Source organism: Saccopteryx bilineata, chromosome 2 (genome assembly GCF_036850765.1).
Source record: "Saccopteryx bilineata isolate mSacBil1 chromosome 2, mSacBil1_pri_phased_curated, whole genome shotgun sequence".
Classification (NCBI taxonomy): Eukaryota; Metazoa; Chordata; class Mammalia; order Chiroptera; family Emballonuridae; genus Saccopteryx; species Saccopteryx bilineata.
This window is the reverse complement of record NC_089491.1, coordinates 137,319,676-137,347,214: the sequence shown is the minus strand read 5'-3', so window position 1 is coordinate 137,347,214 and position 27,539 is coordinate 137,319,676. Positions and strand designations below refer to the sequence as shown.

Sequence of the window (27,539 nt, the reverse complement as noted above, 5' to 3'; positions counted from 1 at the left end):
TAAAGTTAGTGAAAAGGATCTTTGTACCTATTGGGAAATCCTCTCAGGTTTCAACCCTTGGCTCCAAGACGTGCCTCTTTGGGACCCCGATACTTGGCCTGAGCTTTCCGGTGTATCTGTTCGGCCGAAGTACATGGGGTAAACCTTCCCTCTCGGCCTCATTCCTGCCCTGCTAGTGATACATGCCTGCCTGATTGGTGCTCCTGCTAAGGACCCTCCACCGGTGCCAAAAATATTACAGGCTACCTCTCTCTCTGGGGAGCCCCTACCTTCCTATTCATCCCCTTCCACTGAGGAGGAAAGTAGTTTAGCCACTGAGTTTGATGGACTTGCAGCTGAGCGTGCAGAAATGAAACCAACCAAATTGCTAACTGCGCCATCAGCTCTATGGCTGGAAAAAGCAGAAGTCGCTACTTCTGCATTCCCTGCCAGGGCTCAATGTTCCACCCCAGCATCTCAGATGCCATTTTCTCCAACACATGTTCCTGCTGCAGACCCATGGGCCAGCCTATATGCCCCCATGCACCTTTTTTCTTTCTGTCTGTCTTGTATCTCTCGCTCTCTCTCTCTCCTCCGCCTCCTCTCTGAAATGACGCTGGAAGGACCCAGCCATGGCACAGTGGCGGGGATCACACCCTCTTCTAATGCAAGGGAGAGGTTATGCTTGTGTTTTTCAGCCAATTTGGATCCCAGAAACCCCCCAACCTGCTTGACAGGGTTTCTTGGGCACCCACTAAATGGCCAGTTTTCACCAGTCCAAAGCCACAGCCCTGGCCTTCTCCACACCGACTATGTCTGAGGGGAGGAGGTCCTCAGTGCTCCAGAAGGAGACCTCGCAGCCAGCATGCATACCCCACCACCTGGAGGGATGTGGAGGTTTTGGCGGGGCGGGCCCATAGAATTCCCCTGACAGACCCCAGGCCCTGGTTCTCTGTTCTTGCTTATGTGTGTATAGTAACAGCTGACTCCTAGATGCAGGCGGCGGCAGCCCGGGGCTCGAGCACGGCAGCGCAAGCTGGTGTTTTCAGTTCATCTTTGGAGGATGAGGAGAATTGGATGAGTTGCAATTCACAGACTCCAGAAGGTAAACGGCGGCGGCTGGAGGATGAACGGAAGCCAGGCTTGCATCACCGAGTGGCCGCTGGAACAGCAAGGAGTGCCTGCTAAGCTGCTGGTGGGTTTGCTGACATTTTGAGACATAGAGGTGAATGCTATCATGCTCTCCGGAGCAGAGATGGAAATGCTGACTGCCATTGCCACGTGTTCCGCTTTGGGACAGTGTAAGACCTGCCAGGATGGCAGGGATGAGGGGGGTGACTGAGGCCTCATGTGCATGGACTGATTTCCTGGACTATGACCTGAGTGAGCACTGGCTCCTTTGTTGGATGGACTTACGGATTTTGGACAATGTGAAATACCCCGATGGGGGTGGGGAGCAGCTTTGCTGGAAGCACTCCCCTGCCCCGGGAAGCTTTTCCCATGGCTAGAAAAAAGGCCAAGGACATTTTGTACTATTGGCAAAGTGCTCAGAGACTGGTGAAACGTACCTTTGTAATTGCTGAAATTGTATGATTTGCCATGTTGTTGTAATTTGTGTAATGTGCCTTGCAACCATATGCAGTACGAGCCCATTGCAAGCCATCTGTTCTCTGTTTGGACGCTGGGACCTTTGTGGAAAGGGGACGTCCTTTGTGCATGGACGTCCATTTTTTACAATCAAAATGGAACTGTGTTTAACGGCACCTAGAAGCTCTCTGTAACACAATGGGAGGGAAATGACATCCTGACCCCTAGGAAGAATCCCTTGTTTAAGACCTCCATTCTATTTCCTAACCAGTCAAACATTACAGAAGCTTGCCCCATTGTTTAATCCAGCTAATCTATTAGCATATAGTATAATAGGTATTATAGTTGTTTTAGTTCTACTAGAGTTCTGTTGCATAATGTGTAGCATTCAGAAGCTACAACAGTAAGCTGTCATTCATCAAGTCCAACTGGCCTTAATTAAAAGAGAAGGGGGAGCTGTGGGTGGAGTGCAGAGTGCATTCCTAGCAGCTGTGGCTGATGTAATGCTGTGAGAATACTCCAGCTCCTAGAACCCTCCTGGGCATACCCAGGAAGGGAGCTTGCCCACCATAAGGAAGTGATTCAGTGCCAACCATGCAGCTCCCTGATCTTTTCAGCCACTGGCTATGAAGGACATGCCGTAACATCCTATTGGCTGAACCCATGTATATAAGCTAACTTACTTCCTGAATAAAGTGGATCTGCGTCACTGAACCTGGTCCCCGGAGTTGGGTCTTTGCGTCTCCGTCATCCTCACCCTCGGCAGGACTTGTCCACAGCTAGTAGTGTTAATAGTATATTAGAGATTAACTACTATATATTTATACTTTAGAAAATAAGTCATAAATAAAGAATTAAATCTTTGCTTCATGTCCTTCCTTTAAGCCTTTCCAAGTATAAGGAGTTAAAGAATTCAGTAATAATAATTCTCAGCAAGAATAAATAACCTGTCTCATGAATAATGTAATCTTTGTTTTATGTCCTTCCAAGGAATGTAGGGAGTTTTGTAAGTGGACTTAAGTTCCCAAGGATTTAAGATACCAATGCCCTTGAGACAATGTTAAACAACACCTATAAGGTGCCAAGCAAGCATCCTAGGGTACATTTCTAAACATCAGATCCCAACCACCTGTATTCTACTATGTGATTAACTGCATGCTCAAGAATTAATTACTAACCTCCCCAAAAATATATAAACTGGCTAGTCAGCCAAGACTAGTACAGCAGTTTTTGGGACCTGAGTCCTCTGCCTTCTCAAGTTGCTGGCACCTTAAATTAAAGATGTTCTTATACCTACTTGATCCCTGTCTCTCATGAATTACAGTGCCTACAAGGACAACAGGCAACACAAATCCTGCCTTGTTCCAGTAACAGTGGCTCATTTTGTTACAGCATCATCTTGTTACACCAAGGTTGTGGGTTTGATTGCTGGTCAGATGCAACCAATGAATATATAAATAAGTGAAACAAAAAATCAATGTTTCTCTCTCTCCCAATCTTTTTCTCTCTCTTCCTCTCTCTAAAAATCAATAAAAAATTTTTATAGTCCTAAAAATTAGATAAGGTCCACCCAATCATGGTGGGCAATCCACTTCACTCAAAATTCATGGATTTAAACACAAATCTTTTCCAAAACGCATACCCACAAAAACATCCACAACATTTGGCTAAATATCTGGGCACCATGGCCCAGTCACGTTGACACAAAATTAATCATCACAATGCATTTTAGTTTTTTTTTTTTAATTTTGCTTAGAGTTTACTCAGCTTACTGAATACGTGTTTCATTTATTCTGACAAATTTGAGACTTGTCAGCTACTATTTCTTTGAATATTTTTTAATTCAACCCACTTTGTTTATTCTTTCAAGGATTCTGATGGCATGAATTTTAGATTCCTTGTTATAATCCCACAGATCCCTAAATCTGTTTCTTTGTTATCAGTCTATTTTCTTTCTACCATTCAAACATAATGAATGACCTCTACTGCTCTATTTTGAAATTCATTGATTATTTTCTAATGTTTTTCTATTATGTTTTGAGCTCACAGACTGTGTATTTTATTTTGGTTGTTTCTTTTTTTTTCCTTTTTTTCTGTCTATTCTATTTTTTTAAATCTTATTTTTATTAATGTTAATGCAGTGACATTGAATAATCAGGGTACATATGTTCCAAAAAAACATATCCAGATTATTTTGACTTTTGATTATGCTGCATACCCCTAACCCAAACTCAAATTGTCTTCTGTCATCTTCTATCTGGTTTTCTTTGTGCCCCTAACCTCCCCTTACCCCCTCCCTCTCCTTCCTCGCCCCCTCCACACCCCTCCACCCCTCTCCCTGTTACCATCACACTCTTATCCCTGTCTCTGAGTCTGATTTTTATGTCCCATCTATGCATGGGTTCATATAGTTCTTACTTTTTCTGATTTACTTATTTCACTCCGTATAATGTTATCAAGGTCCATCCATGTTATTGTAAATAATCCAATATCATCATTTCCTATGGCTGAGTAGTATTCCATAGTATATATTTACCAAAGCTTTTTAATCCACTCCTCCTCTGACAGATACTTGGGCTATTTCCAGATCTTCGCTATTGTGAACAATGCTGCTATAAACATGGGGGTGCATTTCTCCTTCTGGAACCGTTCTATGGTGTCCTTGGGGTATATTCCTAAAAGTAGAATGGCTGGGTCAAAATGCAGTTCGATTTTCAATTTTTTAAGGAATCTCCATACTGTTTTCCACAGAGGCTGCACCAGTCTGCATTCCCACCAGCAGTGTAGGAGGGTTCCCCTTTCTCCACATCCTCGCCAGCACTTATTCTGTGTTGTTTTGTTGATGAGCACCATTCTGACCAGTGTGAGGTGATATCACATTGTGGTTTTAATTTGCATTTCTCTAATGATTAGTGATGTTGAGCATTTTTTCATATGCCTATTGGCCATCTGTATGTCCTCTTTGGAGGAGTGTCTCTTCATTTCTTTTGCCCATTTTTTGATTGGATTGTTTGTCTTTCTGGTGTTGAGATTTACAAGTTCTTTATAAATTTTGGTTATTAACCCCTTATCAGACATACTGTCAAATATGTTCTCCCATTGTGTAGTTTGTCTTTTTATTCTGTTCTTATTGTCTTTTGCTGTGCAAAAGCTTTTTAGTTTGATATAGTCCCATTTGTTTATCCTGTCTTTTATTTTCCTTGCCCGTGTAGATAAATCAGCAAATATATCGCTGCGAGAGATGTCGGAGAGCTTACTGCCGATGCTTTCTTCTAAGATGCTTATGGTTTCACACCTTACATTTAAGTGCTTTATCCATTTTGAGTTTATCTTTGTGAATGGTGTTAGTCTAGATTCATTTTTTTGCACGTTGCTGTCCAATTTTCGCAGCACCATTTGTTGAAGAGGCTGCTTTTACTCCATTGTATGCCCTTATCTCCTTTGACAAATATCAGTTGTCCATAGAGCTGTGGGTTTCTTTCTGGGTTCTCCATTCTGTTCCATTGATCTATGTGCCTGTTCTTATGCCAGTACCAGGCTGTTTTGATTACAATGGCCTTGTAGTATAGCTTGATATCAGGAAGTGTGATACCTCCCCCTTTATTCTTCTTTTTTAAGATTGCTGAGGCTATTTGTGTTCTCTTCAGGTCCATATAAATTTTTGGAATATGTGATCTATATCTTTAAAGTATGTCATTGGTATTTTAATTGGTATTGCATTGAATTTATAAATTGCTTTGGGTAATATAGACATTTTAATGATGTTTATTCTTCCTAACCATGAGCAGGATATGTGCTTCCACTTGTTTGTATCTTCCTTGATATCTTTTATCAATGTTTTATCATTTTCCGAGTACAAGTCTTTAGTCTCCTTGGTTAAATGTACTCCTAGGTACTTTATTTTTTTGGTTGTAATAGTGAAGGGGATTGTTTCCTTAATTTCTCTTTCTGTTTATTGTTGGTGTATAAAAATGCCTCTGATTTCTGAGTATTAATTTTATATCCTACCACCTTGCTGAATTCATTTATCAGGTCCAGTAGTTTTTTGACTGAGACTTTAGGATTTTCTATATACAATATCATATCATCTGCAAATAATGATAGCTTTACTTCTTCTTTTCCAACTTGAATGCCTTGTATTTCTTCTTCTTGTCTGATTGCTGTGGCTAGGACTTCCAGGACTATGTTGAATAAGAGTGGTGAAAGGGGCCACCCCTGCCTTGTTCCTGATCTTAAGAGGATTTCTTTTCATTTTTGCCCATTGAGTATGATGTTGGCTGTGGGTTTGTCATAGATGGCTTTTATCATGTTGAGGTATGTTCCCTGTATTCCCACTTTGCTGAGAGTTTTGATCATGAATGGGTGCTGGATTTTATCAAATGCTTTTTCTGCATCTATTGAAATTATCATGTGGTTTTCTCCTTCCTTTTGTTTATGTGATGAATAACATTGATACATTTGCAAATATTGTACCAGCCTTGCCTCCCCAGAATAAATCCCACTTGATCATGGTGTATGATTTTTTCCATATATTGTTGGATCTGGTTTGTTAATATTTTGTTGAGGATTTTAGCATCTATATACATCAGGGATACTGGCCTATGATTTTCTTTCTTTGTGTTGTCTTTGCCTGGTTTTGGAATCAGAATTATGCTCGCCTCGTAATAGGAGCTTGGAAGTCTTCCTTCCTCTTGAATTTTTTGAAATAGCTTGAGAAGGATAGGAGTTAGTTCTTCTTTGAATATTTGGTAGAATTCCGTTGTGAAGCCATCGGGCCCAAGACTTTTCTTTGTTGGGAGTTTTTTGATTACTGTTTTGATCTCATTTGTTGTAATCGGTCAATTTAGGTTTTCTGATTCTTCCAGATTGATTTTTGGAAGATTGTATGCTTCAAGCAATTTGTCCATTTCATCTAGGTTGTCTACTTTTTTGGCATACAGTTCTTCAAAGTATTTTCTTACAATCCTTTGTATTTCTGTTGTGTCAGTTGTTATTTCTCCACTCTCATTTCTAATTTTCTTTGAGTCCTCTCTCTCTTTGTTTTGGTGAGTCTAGTTAAAGGTTCATCAATCTTGTTTACCTTTTCAAAGAACCAGCTCTTGGTTTCATTGATCCTCTGTATTGTTTCTTTAGTCTCTATGTCATTTATTTCTGCTCTGATCTTTATTATTTCCTTTCTTCTACTACATTTGGGCTTTACTTGCTGTTCTTTTCTAGTTCTTTTAGATGCAGGGTTAAGTTGTTTATTTGAGCTTTTTCTAGCTTCTTAAAGTGTGCCTGTAGTGCTATGAACTTCCCTCTAAGTACTGCTTTTGCTGTGTCCCATAAATTTTGAGTTGTTTTATGCTCATTATCATTCGTCTCTAGAAATTTTTTTATTTCTTCGTTGATCGCAATCTTAATCCATTCGTTATTTAACAACCTGCTATTTAGTTTCCATGTGTTTGAAAATTTTTGAGCTTTTTGTTGTGGTTGATTTCTAGTTTCATGCCATTGTGATCAGAGAAAGTGCTTGATATGATTTCAATCTTCATAAATTTGTTGAGACCACTTTTGTGCCCTAACATGTGGTCTATCCTAGAGAATGTAACATGAGCACTGGAAAAGAATGTATATTCTGCTGCATTAGGTTAAAAGGTTTTGAAGATATCTATTAAATCAAGTTGATCTAGTGTGTCCTTTAAGTCTGCTGTTTCTTAATTTTCTTTCTTGAGAATCTATCTAGTGATGTTAGTGGGGTATTAAAACCCCCTACTATTATAGTGTTGCTGTTGATCTCACTCTTATATCCATCAAAGTCTGCTTTATATATTTAGGTGCTCCTATATTAGGTGCGTAGATATTTATAATAGTTATATCTTCCTGTTGGATTGCTCCCTTTATCATTATGTAGTGACCTTCTTTATCTCTTTATAGTCTTTGTTTTAAAATCCATTTTGTCTGATATAAGTATTGCTACCACAGTTTTTTTTTCATTTCCATTTTCTTGCAATATTTTTTTCCATCCATTTATCTTCAGTCTATGTGCATGTTTTTTTTTTAAGGTGTGTCTCTTGTAGACAGCATATGTATGGGTCCTGTTTTCTTATCCATGCAGCTACCCTATGTCTTTTGATTGGATCATTTAATCCATTTACATTTAAGGTTATTATTGATATGTAGTTGTTTATTGCCATTTTACTCTTTAAAGCTGTATTCCTCTTTTGTTATATTCTTTTCCCACTTTGATCTGTTTACACCATGCTCCTTAACATTTCCTGCAGCACTGATTTGGTTGTAATAAATTCCTTGAGGTTTTTTTTGTCTGGGAAACTTTTTATTTCTCTTTTGATTTTAATTGATAGCCTTGCTGGATAAAGTAGTCTTGGTTGTAGGTTCTTGTTCTGCATTACTTTGAATATTTCTTGCCATTCCCTTCTGGATTCAAGTGTTTCTGTTGAGAATTCTGATGTCATCCTTATGGGGGCTCCTTTGTAGGTGATAACCTTTTTCTCTCTCACAGCTTTTAATATTTTCTCTTTATCACTTAGCTTTGGTATTTTAATTATGATGTGTCTTGGTGTAGGTTTCTTTGGGTTTCCTTTTAGTGGAGTCCTCTGTGCTTCTTGAACTTGTGAGAGTTTCTCCTGCCTTAATTTAGGGAAGTTTTCAGCTATGATTTGATTGAACAAAGTCTCTATCCCTTGTTCTTTCTCTTCTTCAGGAACCCCTTTAATGCGGATGTTATTTCTCTTTATGTTGTCACAGAGCTCTCTAAGAGTTTCCTCAGACTTTTTGAGTCTCTTTTCTTTTTTATTCTCTGCTTTCATCCCTTCATTCTAGTTGTCCTCCAACTCGATGATTCGATCCTCAGCTCTATCCATCCTCTTTTTAATTCCTTCCATTGTGGTCTTCATTTCAGATATTGTATTTGTGATCTTCTACTGATTCTTTTTAATATTTCAATATCCTTTTTTATACTTGCTATTACTTTATATAGGTGTTCGTGGTGACCATCCATTGTTGTTCTAAGATCCCTAAGCATCCTTACAATCATTATTTTGAACTCCGAAAGTTTGATTATTTCCATATCACTCAGTTCATCTCCTGAAGGTTTCTCTTGTGGTTTCATTTGGATTGCACTTCTTTGTCTTCTCATTATGTCTGTGTGTTTGGGTATTTTCTTTGTAGAGCTGGTTGAGTCTAGGCTTGGTGTTGTCTGCCTCCAGTTTCCACTTGTGTTGTTTCTAAGTCTTCTTGGGTTGGCATCAGCTATTATTTGTAATCCACTTTAGGATTTGGGCCGCTTTGAAGTCTTGATTTGTTTTCTAACAGGTGATTGTCTTGTTGCTGATCTCAGCAGGGGGCTTATTTGAAACTCTATCCAGGAATGCAGTGGGTGTGACCTGAGATTCTGAAGTCCTCTTCTGCCAGTTAATCTCTCTGGGGGCAGGTTGCTTTCTCAGCTTCAGTAGGGGGAGGTGTATATCAGATCTCCATGGAGACCTGAGTTACTGCCCCTCCGCCCCACTTCTTGTTTTCAGCTATGTCTTGCACTGATTGGAGCTGGAGATATGTCTGTATCTCTGTGACCTGGAAGTATTTTTGTATTTTGCTTTGTGCAAAGATCATCCCCTCCCCCAGTTATGGCCACCTCCAGCTCTGAATGAGTCAGCTTTTCAGGTCATCACCTTTATTCCTCTCCCCCTCACCATCCATCTCTCTTTCTCTCCTTTCTTTTTTGAATACAAACGGGCCCTTTTAACACACTTCTCGTTTCCTGGTCACCAGGCAAGTGGCTGTGAGCAGTATTTACTGCTCTTTTCCTTGGATTGAGAGCCCAGACTCACCCCCCACCTCTGTTCCAGTAAGCAGGGGAGATTCAGGCGCTCCCTACCAGGTTTGTTGTGGCTTCTTCTTTGCTCGTTTTTTGAGAGCTGTTCTTGTAGTCCAGATTTGGGTTTTCATGCCAATTGTTCATAAATTAGTTTATAATCCAGTTTGATTATATGAGCTGGGAGTCTGTGCGTCTGCCTACTCCGCTGCCATCTTCAGGTCCTTCTGGTTGTTGTTTCTTTTTAGTTCTAAAATTTCCATTTGGTTCTTCTTGATATAATCTATTACTTTGTTAAAATTTGGTTCTTTGCTGAGATTTTTAAATCTATTTCATTTATTTTAATCATGTTCACAATTGCTTGTTATATCACTTTTATGATGGATTTATTTTACAATCCTTGTCAGAGAATTCTAGCATTGGTGTCAACTCAGTTTTGGCTTCTGCTCATTGTCTTTTTTCACCCAAGAAGAGATTTTCTTGGTTCTTGGTATGGGTATTAATTTTCAATTGGAACCTGGATATTTTAAATTATGTTGTAGTAATTTCCTACGGTACGATACTATTAGAAATTCAGATTCCTGATGCATTCTCTACTGATACACAGGGTAAGGAGAACAAAGATTTCCTCTCTATTGCTGGATATGGTTAGGAGTTCAAGTAGCCCATTAGAAATTCACTGATACTGCTCTGGCTAGGCGGAATAAGTGTGTCACCTTATTTTTCTCCAGATATCCTCCACAGATACTGTGGAGGTAGAGGGGATGACCTTATTTCTACTGAGCAGTAATTAAAGTCCTAACTCTCCATTAAATATCCCTTCATACCTTGCCAATGAAGAAAGGGAAAATGGTCTTGTTTCCATCAGGGTAGGGTGGAAGTTTGCGTTTCCTACATGGCCTACTGTGACACTCAAGGGGTAGAGGAAATACTGCCAAGCAGGACCAAATGTCCTGGCTCCCAGTCAGACTTCTTTGACACTGCCCAGTGGGGAAGACGAAGCACATCTCATTAAAGCCTGGTGAGGATGAAAGTCTAGGTTCCCTAACTAGTCTTTGTTGACAGGACTGGCAATGGGGCTACAGTTTATTGTATGATGTTCAGTAAGAGTAGAATACATAGTTATTATCTAATAGTTGTCTGCCTTTTGAGATGAAAGTTTTCCTTGCCTTCTAGGACAAATGAAGAAGAAGGAAAAACAAACAAAAAAATTAGAACCAGGCATCATGTACATAGTTATTTGGATCCCAAGATCCCGGCCAGTCTCACTTTTTTAGTCAAACTTTCAAGATTTTATGTCTGTTTTATATATTAAAGTCCACAGTTTATTTAGTAGCTGTATTTAGTAAAAAGAATAAGAGAAAAAATGTCTACTTCATATATCTGGAGGCAGAGTTAATGGTTCAACTCAACTTGGGATAAAATTACTGATCACATCTAGTCAGGATATGTTGGATTCCTAGAACCCACATGGTAGGAAGGTAGATTTCTCTAGTCCAGATGCATTTCTGAGTAAATACCTACACAGGTAGGAAAGCTAAAAGTGTAAAGCCTTGAAAGCCAGAGCATCAAGAAAGATATGGTTTTTATCCTTACTTCCTGTACATGCATACACACTTCTGGTATGTGCATATACATGCTGGTGTTTGTATGGACTATATATTCCACTGGACCAAGGACCTGTCTATTTTTTTCAGTGTTACATCTATAATAGTTCCTGGCATAAAAGCGATGTCAATAATATATAATAAATTAAAGAATAAAATTCAAAGAGAATATTCACACTATTGATATTCTCATAGCGATAGGTATTAGAAGGTGTATTTTGGTTTGTTATTGAGTTACCTAATTATTAATATGAATCATTTGTCAAAACATTTATATATTTTATTTATTTATTTTTATTTATTCATTTTAGAGAGGGGAGAGAGAGAAAGAGAGAGAAAAGAGGGGGGAGCAGGAAACATCAACTCCCATATGTGCATTGACCAGGCAAGCATCAGGGTTTTGAACCAGCAACCTCATCATTTCGTTCCAGGACGACGCTTTATCCACTGCACAGCCACAGGTCAGTCATGTTTATATATTTTAACAATATAAAACTTTAAAAGATATAAATGAATGGTAAGTTGCTGTCTTAGAAAAAGAAGAATAAAATAATTACCATATGAACTTCTCATGCTTAAACTTAGAATTGAAAAAAAAATGTTTTCTTTTTTTCTTAAATTATGTAGACATCTAATCTACTAGGAAAAATTGGCTATTTTTTCTATCTGAATTACCTTTATTGTCAACTACTATAAAGTTGATGCTCTCCATGTGTTTTTCGATCACCCACATTATAAAATTTTATGTGATAATTAACATATTAGATGTTATTCCTTGTCAGAGTACTGTATATCATTGTATCAAATGTGAAGCTATATAAAATGTATATACACTAAAGTTCTCTGCTATAAACAAATTTATCTATTTTGCATATTAACTGACTATAAGTATAATATGGTAAATAAAATATAACTTTGTAGGCTATCTGACTTGATTCCTAATTCTTTTTAGCAAATCATAATACCTAATGTCTGATACTTTTAAATCCTCTCTTTCTAACTGAGTGACAAATAATTATACTAGATAAAGAAGAGTTAAAATGATTAGCTCACAACCAAATCTCTTCAAAGTATCATTTGCAGAATATATTTACAAAGTTTTCACATGTGATCTTAACCACATTAGTTGTCAGTGTTGAAAATAATACACAATATACATGTTTTCAGCAAAGGAAATATATGAAGCTAGAACCAAAAGAAGGATGTAATACATTAAATATTGAGCTGTTCAGAAACACACATAAATAAGTACACACAACATTGATACTTTCAAATATTTAATTTAAAATTCATAAATAAAAAGTAAAATATAAATTCATCCAAGAATATAATATTTATTACTCCAAGAGAACTATATAAATTCCAGTATTTTTATTCTTCACATCATTAGCCTTAAGGAAAAAAGAAAAGATGGTTCAAAATAGATCCTATACTTTCTCCCAACTTAATAATAAAGCTAGTTTATATTAGCAGAACTAAAAATTCACAATATTATAAAAAGAGCCTATAATAACAGCTGTAAAAATCAGACTTTTTTTTAATGACCTTCGCAACAATAGCACCAGTTTCTATATTAGGCAATAGTGTAATAATGACCCTTCCTGTCTCATGACCTATTTATCAGACTGTTTCATTCCTATGGATACAGATATAGTTAAACCACTTAAGGTATGTGTGTTCTGTGGAAAGCAGAACAGTGACAAAAATAAAGTAAGTGTATATTAGTGATATGAAAATACCTTTAAATCATAATGAGTAAATACAGTAGGAAACAAAAAAAATAGATTGAGTAGTAAAACACTTTGTAAAAACAAATCAAAATCAAAATAACATAGCATGATGTGGATATATATATATAGGAAGAGAGAGAGACACAATCTATAAGTATGCACATCAAACAGCTAACAGTGGTTAACTGTGGGAGAATTGTATGAATTTGATTTCAACAAAAATGTATTTCTCTTTTACTGATGGGGAAAAACGACCTAATATGAAATTTGGGGGGGGGATTTTGACATTAAACACTCAATTTGCTTTAAATGCTTAAGCTTATACAAGCACAGAATCAAAAGACTAATACTCTGCATATCACTGATATGAACATTTATCACAATTTCTGTCATTACTTGAAATCTAACTTAAGAAAAAACAGGTATAATTATTATTTTTTTTTTATTTTGTTTTTTGTATTTCTCTGAGGCTGGAAATGGGGAGAGACAGTCAGACAGACTCCCGCATGTGCCCGACCAGGATCCACCCAGCACGCCCACCAGGGGGCGATGCTCTGCTCACCAGGGGGCGATGCTCTGCCCCTCCGGGGCGTCACTCTGTCGTGACCAGAGCCACTCTAGTGCCTGGGGCAGAGGCCAAGGAGCCATCCCCAGCACCCAGGCCATCTTTGCTCCAATGGAGCCTCGGCTGCGGGAGGGGAAGAGAGAGACAGAGAGGAAGGAGAGGGGTAGGGGTGGAAAAGTAGATGGGTGCTTCTCCTGTGTGCCCTGGCCGGGAATCAAACCCGGGACTTCTGCACGCCAGGTCGACGCTCTACCACTGAGCCAACCTGCCAGGGCCGGTATAATTATTTTTCAGGTTTACAGCATATCATTCTTTCTCTATAAGAAATAGAACCATAATATAATCCAGCAATTAATTCTATAGTATTTTGTTTTTGTACCTTCAACTGCCAATCCTGTATTCTCAAATATTCCATAACTTCGCAAATGCAGAGAAACATCTAGCATTACCAACTATGCTTTCAAAGAACATTTATTGATCACTTGAAAGCAATTCTATACCAAAATAAGACTACGCTAGAATTCTTTATGTATGTTTGCATATGCCTATGTATAAATTTGTTACTAAAGTTTACCCACAACTCTCAATTCTCTACCTTGTATTCATCCACAATAATGCTGAGGGCTTCATGACCAGCTTTCCTCATGTCTTCCAATTCTTGTTTATGTTTTTCCTGAAAAAAAACAAAAACAATAACAGTAAACCATGATTTGTTCTTATTTACAAAATAATAAAACCATTGACATTGGCATCCATGAATAATTGCATGGTTTGTAAAATATCAACGCTGCAAATGAAAATAGTGGAAATCAATTTTTTAAAATTTATTTAGACAATTAAATTTAACAGGGTGACATTGGTCAACGAGAGCACATCGATTTAGAGAAAACATCTCCACATTATTTGGACAGTCGATCATGCTGTATACCCATCACCCAAAGTCAAATCATCCTCAGTCACCCTATATTTTGTTTCTCTTTAAGCCCCTCCCCCTCCCTACCCCCTTCGTCTCTACTCTTCTCCTTCCCCTGGTAACCACTGCACTTTTGTCTATGTCTGTGAGTCTCAATTTTGTGTCCCATCTATGTATGGAAAGCAATTAAAAATTTTTTTTGTTTAAAAGCATTAGGGAGGGCTGTGGCAATTAAAACTTAAAGGGAATAACTGGAAAAAAAACCAAAAACATGCTGAGAGGTGAGATCACACAGACAATGGTGTTTGTTATCCCTTGGGGCATGTGGCAATTCTGGCCCTGGATCAAGAGACAGGCCTTGTATTACTCCAACAAACATTTGTCTGTAAATTTATTAATTACTTCTCCAGTAATACATATGTGGACCCCAAGGAGAAAGATTAATTTGATGGGAACATTGAGAAGGAATTTATCTTCTGAGATGAACTCTCCATGATCACCCCATGACCCAATTCTATGAGTACTAACAACAGCCTAGTGGCCATTTGCTGCCAGGAGCTCCTCATACATTCTGTGTACCTGGAAAGACCTCAGACTGAACTCTGGGCTTCCTGCACTGCCTGTTTAGGCCACTGCAGGGAAACCCTGTTTTCATCTTTCTATCAAAGGACTGTGACCTGCTCTATCCAATCAGAATTGCACCTTCTAGATAGCTAATTTACATAAAACAGACTTAATTGGGAATTTGGGAGGGAATTACATAAAACAGCCTCTTCTTTTCTGGGGCTGCTACTTGAATTTAGGTTTCTACCTGAATCTGTGTATCCCAAGCTACACAGCTCCTTTTGCTCAAAAATGAAAAAAAAGTTTTATTCTTTATAACAGATTAAAATTAATTTTGTCTGTAATAAAAAATACAGCTTGATATATAACAAAATCTGAGAACCACAGGACTACAGTGATCAACCTTCCATTTTACCTTCCTACCACATGGTCAAACTGAGAAAACTGGACATATAAGGAACTCCTCAATACTTCATTTTTAAACATTTCATTCAGATTCTTGATATAAATTGCATGATTTGGTCTGATAGCCATGATTTGGGTTAAACTGTTCAAACAGTCTGAAGTTGTTGCAGTGTCCCATAAAACTACTCAACTCTTGAAGGTAAACAGGTGCATATCTTTGTAACCTGGGATTAGGTAATGCTTTCTAAAAATAAGACACCATAAGCACAAATAAAATAGAAAACAGTACAAATACTGGACTTCCTCTAAATTTAAATGTTTTGTCCATAAAAGGATACTATCAGAAAGAAAAAAGACAATTCACTGTTTGTAAATAGTATATCTGATAAAGGTCTAATATTCAAAATATATAAATAACTCACATAATTCAGCAACAGAAAGAACCAGATTTAAAACTGTATGAGAAGCCTGACCAGTGGTGACAGAGTGAACAAAGCACTGATCCAGGATGCTAAGGTTAACAGTGCAAACCCCCAAGGTCACTAGCTCTGAGCACGAGCTCATTAGCATGGGGTCTCTGGCTTGAGTGGAGGATCATTCACACAATCCAAAAACTCACCAACGTTAGCCCAAAGGTCACTGGTGTGAGCAAGGGGACACTAACTCGGCCGTGGTCAAGGCAAACAGGAGCAGCAATCAATGCATAACTAAAGTGAAAGCAGCTACGAGTTGATGCTCTCCACTTTCGCTCTTCCTTCCTGTCTCTGTCTGTGTCTCTGTCTCTCTCTCTCTGATTCTCTGCCTCAAAAAAAAAAAAAAGTGGGGGAGAACTTGAATAGATACTTCTCCAAAGATATTAACGTTCAATGTCAGTAGCCATTATAAAAATTCAAGTACAAACCACTCACACTCACTAGGATAGCTATAATAAAAACAAATATACTAAAAAAACAAACCAAAAAAACAAACAAACAGAAAACAGGTGTTGGTAAGGAGTTGAAGAAAACAAAACTCACACACTGCTGTTGGAAATGTTAAACAGTGCAACTATTGTGCAAGACAGTTTGGCAGTTCCTTAAAAAATTAAAGAGTTAACAAATGTCCTGGGAATTTCACTCTTAGTTACATATGCAACGATACATAACTGGTCAAGGCAAACAGGAGCAGCAATCAATGCATAACTAAAGTGAAAGCAGCTACGTACAAATGTTCATATCAGCATTATTAATAGGCAAAAAGTAGAAACAATGCACTTGTTCAACTAATAAATGGATAAACAAAATGCAGTATTATTCATACAATGGAATATTATTCATCGACCAAAGGAATAAAGTACTTATATATGCTACAACATAATGAACCATGAAAACATTATGCTAAGTGGAAGAAGCCAGACACAAGAGGCCACATATAATGATTTCATTATATATGTAATGTCCAAAGTAAGCAAATGCAGGGACAGAATGCAGATTAGCAGTGGCCAAGTGCTAGGGGAAAGAGGAATAGAGAGTGCCTGCTACCACATATGGGGTTTCTTCTTGAGATGATGAATATGACTGGGATTAGATATTAATAGTTAGATTAGATAGTAATGGTTCAACAATATTGTGAATACACTAAAAAAACCACTAAAATGTACACTTTAAAATTATTTAAATGGTAAATTTTATATTATGTCAATGTTAGTGCTATAAAATAATATTACTGCAAGAAAAAATAGTATGTTTATGTCATTTTAATTTCTAACTCTTATTTTTTGATTTAGTTACTTACTCCTGTGGTTCATTTTGATCAAAAATGCTGGTTTTGCCTGACCAGACAGTGGCACAGTGGATAGTGTGTTGGACTGGGATGCAGAACACCCAGGTTCAAAACCCCAAGGTTGCTGGCCTGAGTGCAGGCCCACCAGCTTGAGCGTGGGGTCACTGGCTTGAGCATGGGATCATAGACATGACCCATGGTCGCTGGCTTGAGCCCAAAGGTGCTGACTTGAAGTCCAAGATCACTGGCTTGAGCCCAAAGTCACTGGCTTGATCCCAAGGTCACTGGCTCTGTTTTAGCCCCCAGTCAAGGCACGTATGAGAAAGCAATCAACGAACAACGAAAATGCTGCAACAAAGAATTGATGCTTCTCATCTGTCCCTCCTTCTGTCTTTCTCTCTGTCTCTGTCACACACACATACAAATGGAAGGAAGGAAGGAAGGAAGGAAGGAAGGAAGGAAGGAAGGAAGGAAGGAAGGAAGGAAGGAAGGAAGGGAGGGAGGGAGGGAGGGAGGGAGGGAGGGAGGGAGGGAGGGAGGGAGGGAGGGAAGGAGGGAGGGAGGGAGGGAAGGAGGGATTAAATGCTGGTTTTATGATTTTATTTCTTGAAATTCACTTAAGTGTCAGAAAGATTCTTCATAAAAGGACCATGAAACTTAAGTCTAGTTTTTGAATGTTGAGAACACTTTGCAGTTTTTAAATTTGAAAATCAGCTGTATATAAATCCTGGATTCATATTTTCTTTCCTTGAGTGTCTTAATTATATTATTTTTGGCATAAAGTATGATTTTTAAAAGTCTGATATGGATTGAAATTTCTTTATCTTTAGTTTGATTATTTAATTTATTTTCCAAATTGTGTCACTTTTTAGAGTAAAAGGAGTTAATCACACTAGGATAACAGGCATAAATATGACTGTCCATGGCAAACCAAAAGCAAATCATTGTATTTCTAGATTTCTGTGATGTTCTTTAAAATCACTAGAATATATCTCAGAGTTTACTATTTGGGGTCCATTTCCCAGGTACCCATGTACACTTAAATTATAAGATCCTAGCTGTTTATTGCAAGTTTATTGAATTATATTTTTCATATAATTGTTTCACATCTTCAATTATCTTTTTCAGGGACTACATTTACACACATCTCAGATTAGCTTTGCTTGTTTTCTGTAATTATTCCTTTCTCTCAAATCCTTCCTCTATTATTTCATATTTTTCAGTTTTCTTTTTGCTAATCTTTAGTTTTCTTTCATTCTTTTTTTTTGTGTATGATAGAGACAGAGAAAGAAACAAAGGACAGATAGGGACAGCCAGACAGGAAGGGAAAGAGATGAGAAGCATCAACTCCTCATTGGGGTACCTTAGTTATTCACTGATTGCTTTCTCATGTGTTGTGATGGGCTGGGGGGGGGGTATCTGAAGCTGTGTGGCAATGGCAGGGGCTACAGCAGAGCGAGTGACCCCCTGTTCAAGCCAGCGACCTTTGGGCTCAAGCCAGCGAACATGGGATCATGTTCGCGATTCCACGCTCAAGGCAACGACCCTTGTGCTTAAGCTGGTGAGCCCACGTTCAAGCTGGATGAGCCCACACTCAAGCCAGAGACCACAAGGTTTCAAACCTGGGTCCTCTGCCTCCTAGTCTGCCACTCTATCCACTGCACCACCGCTTAGTCAGGCATTTTTCTTTCTATAGTATTGTATCCACTCTTATTCTTTCAAGCTTAGTCGTCATTTTGAAATTTTTTCTTTTATTTTTTTGTCTGTCAGCTATCTCTATTTATTTAACTGTTGTCCTTTCTCATTTCCAAACTCTCTTATTTGTAATTTAATCTGTTTTCAAATGCGTCTATCTTTGTACAAAGTTGTACCACTATCCTCTTCTCTTACTGATGCCCCAGTTTACTCCTAGAAAGAGGTTCCTGAATAAGAAGTGAAATGTGTCTGAACAATTTTCCTAGCATCACAATTCTAGGGCTCCTTCTTCTGTTGTTATTATAAGATAAGGTAATAAAATCTTCCTAGGGTAGCCACTTCTCTAATACTTTCTTGTATCTGCTTTCCCTGAACCCCTCTCCTACCAATACTTGAACATTCTCCTTCCTTTGGTGTCTTATACAAACAACTCCCTACCATCTCCCTTCACTATGCATCTCTGTACTTTTAAGAGGGGCACCTTCTTAAGAGAAATAAGGGCTCTGAGGATTCTGTAAGTTTCAACTGTTGACCTCAGGTCTGTCTTCCCAGTCCTCTACTGTGACTGGGAACTGTTCCTTTTGGGGTGAATGCCTGAATCCCTTGGTTCTTGGCACCATCCTAAATCCCTTTTATGTTTATCTCCATTACTCCAGCACAGATATGATAGGCATGCACTTCTCATGGCTATCAATAATTCAGCTCTATGAGTTTGAGCACTAGAATGCATATAAACTGTCGTTGTTTGTTGAAGATGGTGTTTGTGGACTTTTTCCTTTACTAGGTTAGTGTAATTCTGTAAGAAGTTCTGAGAAAATTCCAAACACTATGCAGCCTCTGTTGCTGTCATCATCATGCCACACCCCCCACTTCCTTCTTAAAATACTCTCTTTACTTGGTTCTCCTCCTAGCTAGTCCTTCTCAGTCTGTTCGGTGGGCTTTTCGCCACTGTCCCACCTTCACAATATAGTACTTCCCTGGGAATAAAACCGCTTCTTTAACTTTTCAAAACTCCAATCCTAATTAATTCTATTATCTTAAATATTACCTGTGAAAAACGTCTTAATTTACATCTCCAACCCTTCCATCAGACCCAGACTTATAAATCTGCCTATTAAGGCCTTTAAAGGGTGTCTGAAAGGAATCGCAAAGTTAACATGTCCAATGTCAAACTTTTTTGTCCTCTACCAAACTTCCAGTTGCTCAAAGACAATTCTGAAATCATTTTTAATTTCTCTTTTTTTTTCCCTCACAATTCATTTGCAATACCTAGAAAAATCCTATTAATTTGATCTTCATTTTTATTTCTTTAGTATTGGGAAAAACAATGATGGTACTCTCTAACATTATGGTACTTGGCAAAGGAAGGAAAAGACAGACACCAGAGAGGTTTAAAAGTTTGGCTTTAAATTTAATTTGGGAAAAAGAAATTTTACTTGTCATTGAATATATGTACCTCAAATGGTGCCTTGTATATAATAATGTCAGTTCAATAAATAAAGACTGAATTTAAAAAAGCAAATAGATAAGATTTGAAGGCACGAATACCTGGGAAGTGTGAAAGGCATCTCATTCTTCATCAAAGAGACAGTTATTTAACATCATACTAATATTGAAAGTATATTTAAAACCTAGTCTTTAAAAAGGAGGCTACTTCATAGGTTCACATACATGTTTGTTGAGTGAATGAGATTATGGTCAATGTTTTCAATGTATTTATATTTGTCAGGCCCTGGCCAGTTGGCTCAGTGGTAGTGTACCAGCCCAGTGTGCTGGATGTTATAGGTTTGATTCCCAGTCAGGGAACACAGGAGAGGTGCCCATTTGCTACTCTATCCCTCCTCCTCTCGCTCTCTCCCTCCCTCTCTCTCTTCTCCTCCTGTACCCATGGCTTGATTAAAGCACATTGGCCCCAGGTTCTGAGGATGGCTCCATGGCTTCCACCTGAGGTGGACATGTTTCTTTATCTGTTAAGTAAGGGAGTGAGATTAAACCATTTCTTAAAGAAAAAATAAATAAGAAAAAACCTTCCAGCGTTTCTAATGCTATTCAATAATATAGTATGCTAAACTAGATCAAGCAATCACTTCTGTTTACTTCAGAGTTACTGCAACAATCACACAATTAACTGTAATACACCATACTGTCTAGTTAGCAAAAATACAAAAAACAAACAACAAAAAAATCTCCCCACCGTAATAACCAAATAATAATACAGAGCCTGACATTTTTATTTCAAAAATACAGAGCCAAAATTTACAACCTATCTTTAAAGTAGTCAAAAACAAATTTGACCACAATAATAGCTTTCTTTCAAAATGTCAAACCCAAACCATCACTAGAAAGGGAAGATTCAGGAAAATGCTCTCACCTTAAATAAAACTACAGATTTTTTAAACAAGAAGAGACATTAAAAGTAAACTATTCCAATAAAAAACTGAGGCCTAGAGAGGTCAAGAAGATTACTCAAGGACCCCGAGTTGATTGGGCAGAGTGAGGCCTGAATCCCATCTCCTGATAGCCAGTCCAATGTCTATTAAGAAATATCCAGTCAAAACTGAACTATCTAAATATACTCCCAACTCCTCATCAACAGATTTGTTTTCTCTATAAAATTCATCAATACATAGAATCAGCCTGACCTCTGGTGGCACAGTGGCTTAAGCATCGACCTGGAATGCTGAGGCCACCGGTTCAAAACCCCAGGCTTGCCTGGTCAAGGCACATATGGGAGTTAGTGCTTCCTGCTCCTCCCCCACTTCTATCTCTCATTCTCTCTCTGTCTCTCCACTCTCTCTCAAAATGAATAAATAAAATTAATTAAAAAAAATTTTAAATACACAGAATCACAACTCATAAGTCACATCTTCTGAAGAAGTAAGACCAAATTGATCACTCTTGATAAAACTTGAAAATAGTCATTCATCAATTCATTACTGACAAACAGAAATTTTGGTTTGATAAAAAGAATGTAAGGTGTTTTTTAAAAGTTATCAGAAGCACATTCCAACCAGTTCCCCACCACCCATAATCTTTCCAATACCAACCCCTTCCCAAAAGTATTAAATATCTCAGGTCTAATACCCTAATACAATTGGTATAAAAAATTTTGTTAAATACATACATAAATAGGGAACACAAAATTAACAAATATAGATGCTTCATAGAAAAAAATGAGAAATCAGCAAAGATTTTTAAGTAGGCATCATTAGTATATGATGATAAAGCTCAGTTCAGACATTTAAATCAAAATTTATACACAAAAAAAATTTTAAACCTCAAGCTTAGAGCACAAACTGATAAATATTTCTCAATTCATATGGTATTATTGTTGGCCACTGCTAACAATGGAACCCATACTAACCAATGCTAATAAATTAATTCATGCATAGTAACAGAATCCTCTGCTACATAGATGATTAAAAGTCAATATTTAATTTTTGTACTTGGAATGAATTACTACACTACTTAAAAGAAAAAAGAAAGAGAAAAAAAGAAGGGAGGGAGGAAAGAAACTCCAAATACCAATCAACCATTATATTTTACCTATTAAAAAGCAGTTGCTTCTCACTTTCTAAATTCTTTGGCCAAGACAAATCTATAATTACACTAAACATAAGCAGAACATAATTAACTAATATTGTCTGATGGAGAAAGGGTTTCCAATACATTCTTCACCACCACTTTCTCTCAAGCTACAAGATTAAATCTCTTTCACAACAACTAATCAACTATATTGGATAAGGCAGCCCAAAACACCTCCAGATATTCCAAAAGGAAATTTGCAGGGCAAGAAATCAAAATAAAGACAGTGGGATAACATCCAACCAATGCACTGAAAGATTCTGACTGAGAAATGGTATAAAATCCCCCCACCAAAATCTGAAAAATCCAATGCACCAAAGTGGCCTAACTGTAAATGTCAGAGAAACGCAGGAGGATTAGATTATCTCATATGTACCTATTTTTCAAAATAGAAGAAAAACAACAAAAACCACCTTTCTATGACTTACTGACCCACATTTGACAAAAGCAACAAGCCTAACTGGCTTCTAAAGAAAGTACCTCTCACTGACATGACACAACATTATGCAACAGGAAGTTTTTCCCAGTGAATAAGTGATTAATCTCTGCCTCCTAGGTCTATGTCATTTCTTAATCTCTCCATACAATCAGTAACAAATAGCATGACAGAATCCTTCAAAATCTTCAAGTCAGTTTCACAAACTAATTCAAATATCTAGACAAATAGAAAAAAACAACAGAAGCATGTAAAAATCAATCCAAAAGTATAAAATAATATTACATATGGAAATAAAGCATTTTTATAATAGTAAAATGCACCCAATATTGAAACAGATACCCTTAGTAAGTGTGACCCTTCAGCTTAATACTTCCATGATCTTTCAAAGGATTTTCATCTCTGGCCATATTCCATTAATAGTTACCTTACTTAGTTCATCAGCACACAGACTCCAAAACATCAGCTTGGCTGAATCTTCTCAGTCACAAACAAAGTAACAAAGCAAAATCCTTCCCGACATTTCCTAACAGACACAATAATGAAGGCATAGAGAGAACCCCAGAATTTGTTCACACCGGCAGAGAAATACATGATTTTTCTATATACTAACTAACAAAACTCAGACATGACCATGTCTCATCTATGTCTAATCTAAAATCTTAAGGAAAGGAATTAGTAGTTAATAAATGAGAAGTGAATAAGCAGGTCACACGTAATTCATCACTCTGATAGAAAACAACTATCAAGGAAAATTTATAAGAGAAAATAATATGTTTACAACAGTGCCATTATTGTTGTCCTTATCATTTCTCCATTAGCACAGCATCTCTTCTACCAACTATAATCAGTTTCAGAATAAAATCCAAATCCTGCACAGCTTGAGAACACAGCCTCTTGTGTAATCCTGGCTAAATTCCTGGCTAATTTGTTAATTGGCTTGGACCTGTTGCAACTACTACTTCAATGTTACTTATTATTTGTTCCAATAGAAAAGGCAGAAACTCCACACTGCACCAGATTTAAAAGAAATTATTTATCTTCAACTTTGCTGAAGTCTTCAAAGGACAAGTGCCTTGAGAAGTAGATTCTAAAAACTAACTCAAGCCAGGCTGGGAAAAATAAAAGGAAGTAAAAAGTAGAAAGAAAAAAAAACTTAAGGAAAAGAGCGAGGGAGGGAAGAAGGAGAACTGGGGACCAGGGAGGAAGGGAGGGAAGAGAAGACAATTTGCAATCATAAAAAGGGCTGTAGCTACTTTATCAAAATAATTCCAACAAATCATCCCAGCTTTGAGGTTCCCTACTTTGAGAGTATCAAGGAACAGCTGCTAATGTTAAAGAACATACTTGTGCCTTATGAATACAATAAATGTACAAACCTATTTCAATCAAAAAAGATGTCAAACTCTCAAAATTTCTCCTGATTTCTTATGACTTTTCCCATTTTAAGCCTAATCTCTCCAAAGTTTGATTGTATTTTAATCATGATAACAGAAAGGGTCTTTCTAATAGCACAGCTCCTCAAAATATGTAATACTTTGATCAAAAAAAGGAAAATGGCTTAATAAAAATCATTTTGTTTTTTTTTGGGGGGGTGACATTGGTTCATAAAATTATATAGGTTTCAGGTACACAATTCTACAATACACCTTCTATATAAAACCACTTTTGAATGTTCTGATCATGTCTTTATATTGAGTATTTCTGCCCACAATATTATAATTTACCATACACACACACACACACACACACACACACACACACACATTTTTTTTTAATGAGAGGAGAGGAGATAGTGAGAAAGACTCCCGCACGTACCCCAACTGGGATCCACCAGGCAACCCCATCTGGGGCTGATGCTCAAGTACTGAACTATTTTTAGCATTTGAGGCTGATGTTCAGTTGGGACCAATCAAGTTATCCTCAGAACCTGGGGTCATTCTGAAACCAATGAGCCACTGGCTGAGGGAGGGGAAGAGGGAGAAGAGAGGGAGACAGAGGGGGAAAGAAGGGGTGGTTGCTTCTCCTGTGTGCCCTGACTGGGAACTGAATCTGGGATGTCCATATGCCAGGCTGACACTAGATCCACTGAGCTACCAGCCAGGGCCTCATATTTTTAAATATACTGAAATTCACCTGTAGTTGGTTGAATTGTGATCTCTCACCCAAAAAAAGAGATATATTCAAATCCTAACTCTAGGTATCCAATCCCTAATCTTAATCCCTGGTATCTATAAATGCAATTTATCTTGCAATAGTGTCTTTGTATGTATAATAAGTATTGCAAGATGAGATGATCTGGGATTTAGAGTGGCCCTATGTGCTAGGATTAGTTTCCTTATTTAAGAAAGAAGAGTGAGGCTTGCAACACAGAGCTATTGGTAAAAAAAAAGGCCACGTGAAGATGAAGGCAGAAGGGAAGCTATGCTGCCACAAGGCAAAGAACATCGGGGCCAGCAGATGTAGAAAGAGGCGAGGAGAGATTCTCCTTTAGAATTTTTGGAAAAAGCATAGTGCAGCCAACACATTGACTTTAGACTTCTAACTTTTTATAACTGTGTGAGAATATATTTCTGCTGTTTTAAGCCACCAAGTTTGAAAAACATCATTATCACAGCCTTAGGAAAGTAATATAGATTTTGGTTCCAAGAACAGAGGTGCTATTGTAATAAATACCTAAAAATGTTGAAATAGCTTGGGAATTGGATAGCAGATAGAAGCTGGAAGGATTTCAAGGTGTGAAGATAGAAAAAGCCTAGATTGCTTTGAAGAGATTGTTGGTATAAACAAGGACATTGAAAGTGATTCTTGTAAAGTCTCAGAAGGAAGTAAAGAACATAGTAAGAAAGCTATCATTTTAGAGAATAGATATATCATCATGAACAGAATATTGGTAAAAATATGAATATTAAAGGTGTTTTTGGTGAAGTCTCAGAAACAAGAAAGATGCTATTGGAAACTAGAAGATAGGTGATCTCTGTTATAAAGTGGTAGAAAACTTGGCTAAATTTTGATCTACTATAGCATAGAAAGTAGAACTTGTAAATTATAAACCTCCATATTTAGCTGAGGAGATTTCTAAGCAAACTATTGAAGGTATGGCTAGGTTTCTCATCACTGCTTGTGGTAAAATGTAAGGGAAAAAAAGGTAAATGGAGAAAGTAAATGTTAAGCAAAAAGGAAGCAGAACTTGACGATTTGGGAGGTTTTCAGTCTATTCACATTGTAAAGATTCAATCAACCATCTCAGCAGAAGCCAGGAAAAAAACAGATTTATGTATAAAAGATCTGTGAAAAATCAATTTGTCTAATGGTCTTTGACTTACAGAGACCCACAAGGTTTATGAACATGTCATACCAGCAAAAGCACCACAAGCCTGGATTGAAGATGACAGAAATAGGATGAAATAAAGACAGTCTGCTGGACTTCTCAGATTCAGAGCTACGTGGCTGCAAACATTCACCTTTAAAAAAAATAAAAGGAATGACTCAGAGCAGAGTCCTGGGTGCAGAGGCTAGAGCCATGAGCCCAGATGCAGAAGCTCACTCAGGCCATGTGTATGGAGGCAGATGGAAGCAGGGTGACAGAGTTAGTGTAGAGAGTGAACAAACCAGAATCAAGGGAGCAGAGGGCAATGAACTGTCTCCATGGAAACAGATACTGATCAAGTCAAAGCCATATTTCCAGAGGCTCAGCAAGCTGGAGCCACTGGCTTACAGGGTAGAGCATCAAGCCACAGAGGGTTATTCTCACGCCTTGATACCTAATGGACTTTGACCTTTTGTGTTCCAAACTTGCTTAGGACTGATAACCACTTTTATTTCTTCCAATTCCTTTCTTTGGTAATGGGAATGGCTATCCCAAACCTTTTCTACTATTATATTCTGAAAGCAGATAACTTGTTTTCTAGTTTGACAGGTACCCAATGAAGAGAATTTTTTCCTTGGGGATGGTTCATATCCAGAATCTCACCCACATCTGGTTTAGATAATTTAGATAATGACATTTAGGATTTTTTAGCTAATGATATGAGATGCTGAAATTGGTTAAAATTTCTGGAGATCTTGGAATGGGGTGGATGTATTTTATAATTTGGAAGAGCAGAAATTTGAGGGGACCAGTGGGAAGACTGTCTTGGGTATAATTGTGTTTTTTAATATATTGGGATGACATTGGTTACAACTCTTTATTTTAATTTTAAAGTTCTTTATTTTTATTTTTATTTTTGTTTATGTATATTTAGAGAGAGAGGAGAAAGAAGTGGGGGAGGAGCAGGAAGCATCAATTCCCATATGTGCCTTGACTAGGTGTAAGGCAAGTAGCTGTCACCACCATCACAGCTGCCTGGCCAGTGCAGATTCGCATTTGATTCGAACAGATGGTAATGAAACAACGGAGCCAAGAACTGGTGGGCCATCATCTTTATCTTAGCTTGCACCTGGTGGGCAAGAAATACACACAGTGAGAAAAACACTTCCCTTTCCATTCAGGGCTCCCAAAGCCACTGACTTATCCGAGTTTCCTAGAATCAAAGGTTTCTAGCTCACCAGCCTTATTCACCTCTGTTCCCCATCTCCTTCTCTCTGTACAAACTCTGCATAAACGGGCTTCTCCTTCAGCATTACGCCATCTTGGCTGCTTCTCCTCTCCTCCACGTGGCCTTTCTCTACTCTCTTCTTTAATGCTAATCTCAGGAACCAAGAGAGAGCAAGCTCCGAGTCTGCCCCATTTTATAGTGTAGAAATCAAAACCTTTAATCCAATACACAAATAAGGAAGTCTGTGATACAAAGTCACTTATCTGAGGCATAATGGGATTTCTCATGAGAGTGCAACACCCCACATCATGCAATCAGTCAGGGGTGTGGGGAAAAGCTTAGTCTTAAAACTAAGCCTTAG

At 37.8% G+C, this 27,539-nt stretch overlaps 1 protein-coding gene across 3 annotated transcripts in view; it reads right to left on the bottom strand.

Moving 5' to 3' along the window:
- Positions 1-27,539, bottom strand: part of CCDC91 (coiled-coil domain containing 91) — a 425,554-nt gene that overhangs the window by 208,239 nt on the left and 189,776 nt on the right. For 2 of the 3 annotated variants that reach the window (XM_066258026.1, XM_066258025.1), the window contains 2 exons: positions 15,783-15,965; positions 13,877-13,954 (listed from right to left, as the gene is read on the bottom strand). In XM_066258026.1, the coding sequence (XP_066114123.1) occupies positions 13,877-13,954; positions 15,783-15,965 (261 nt within the window). The remainder of the gene's footprint in view (positions 1-13,876; positions 13,955-15,782; positions 15,966-27,539) is intronic. The other variant, XM_066258027.1, reaches the window with a different exon arrangement.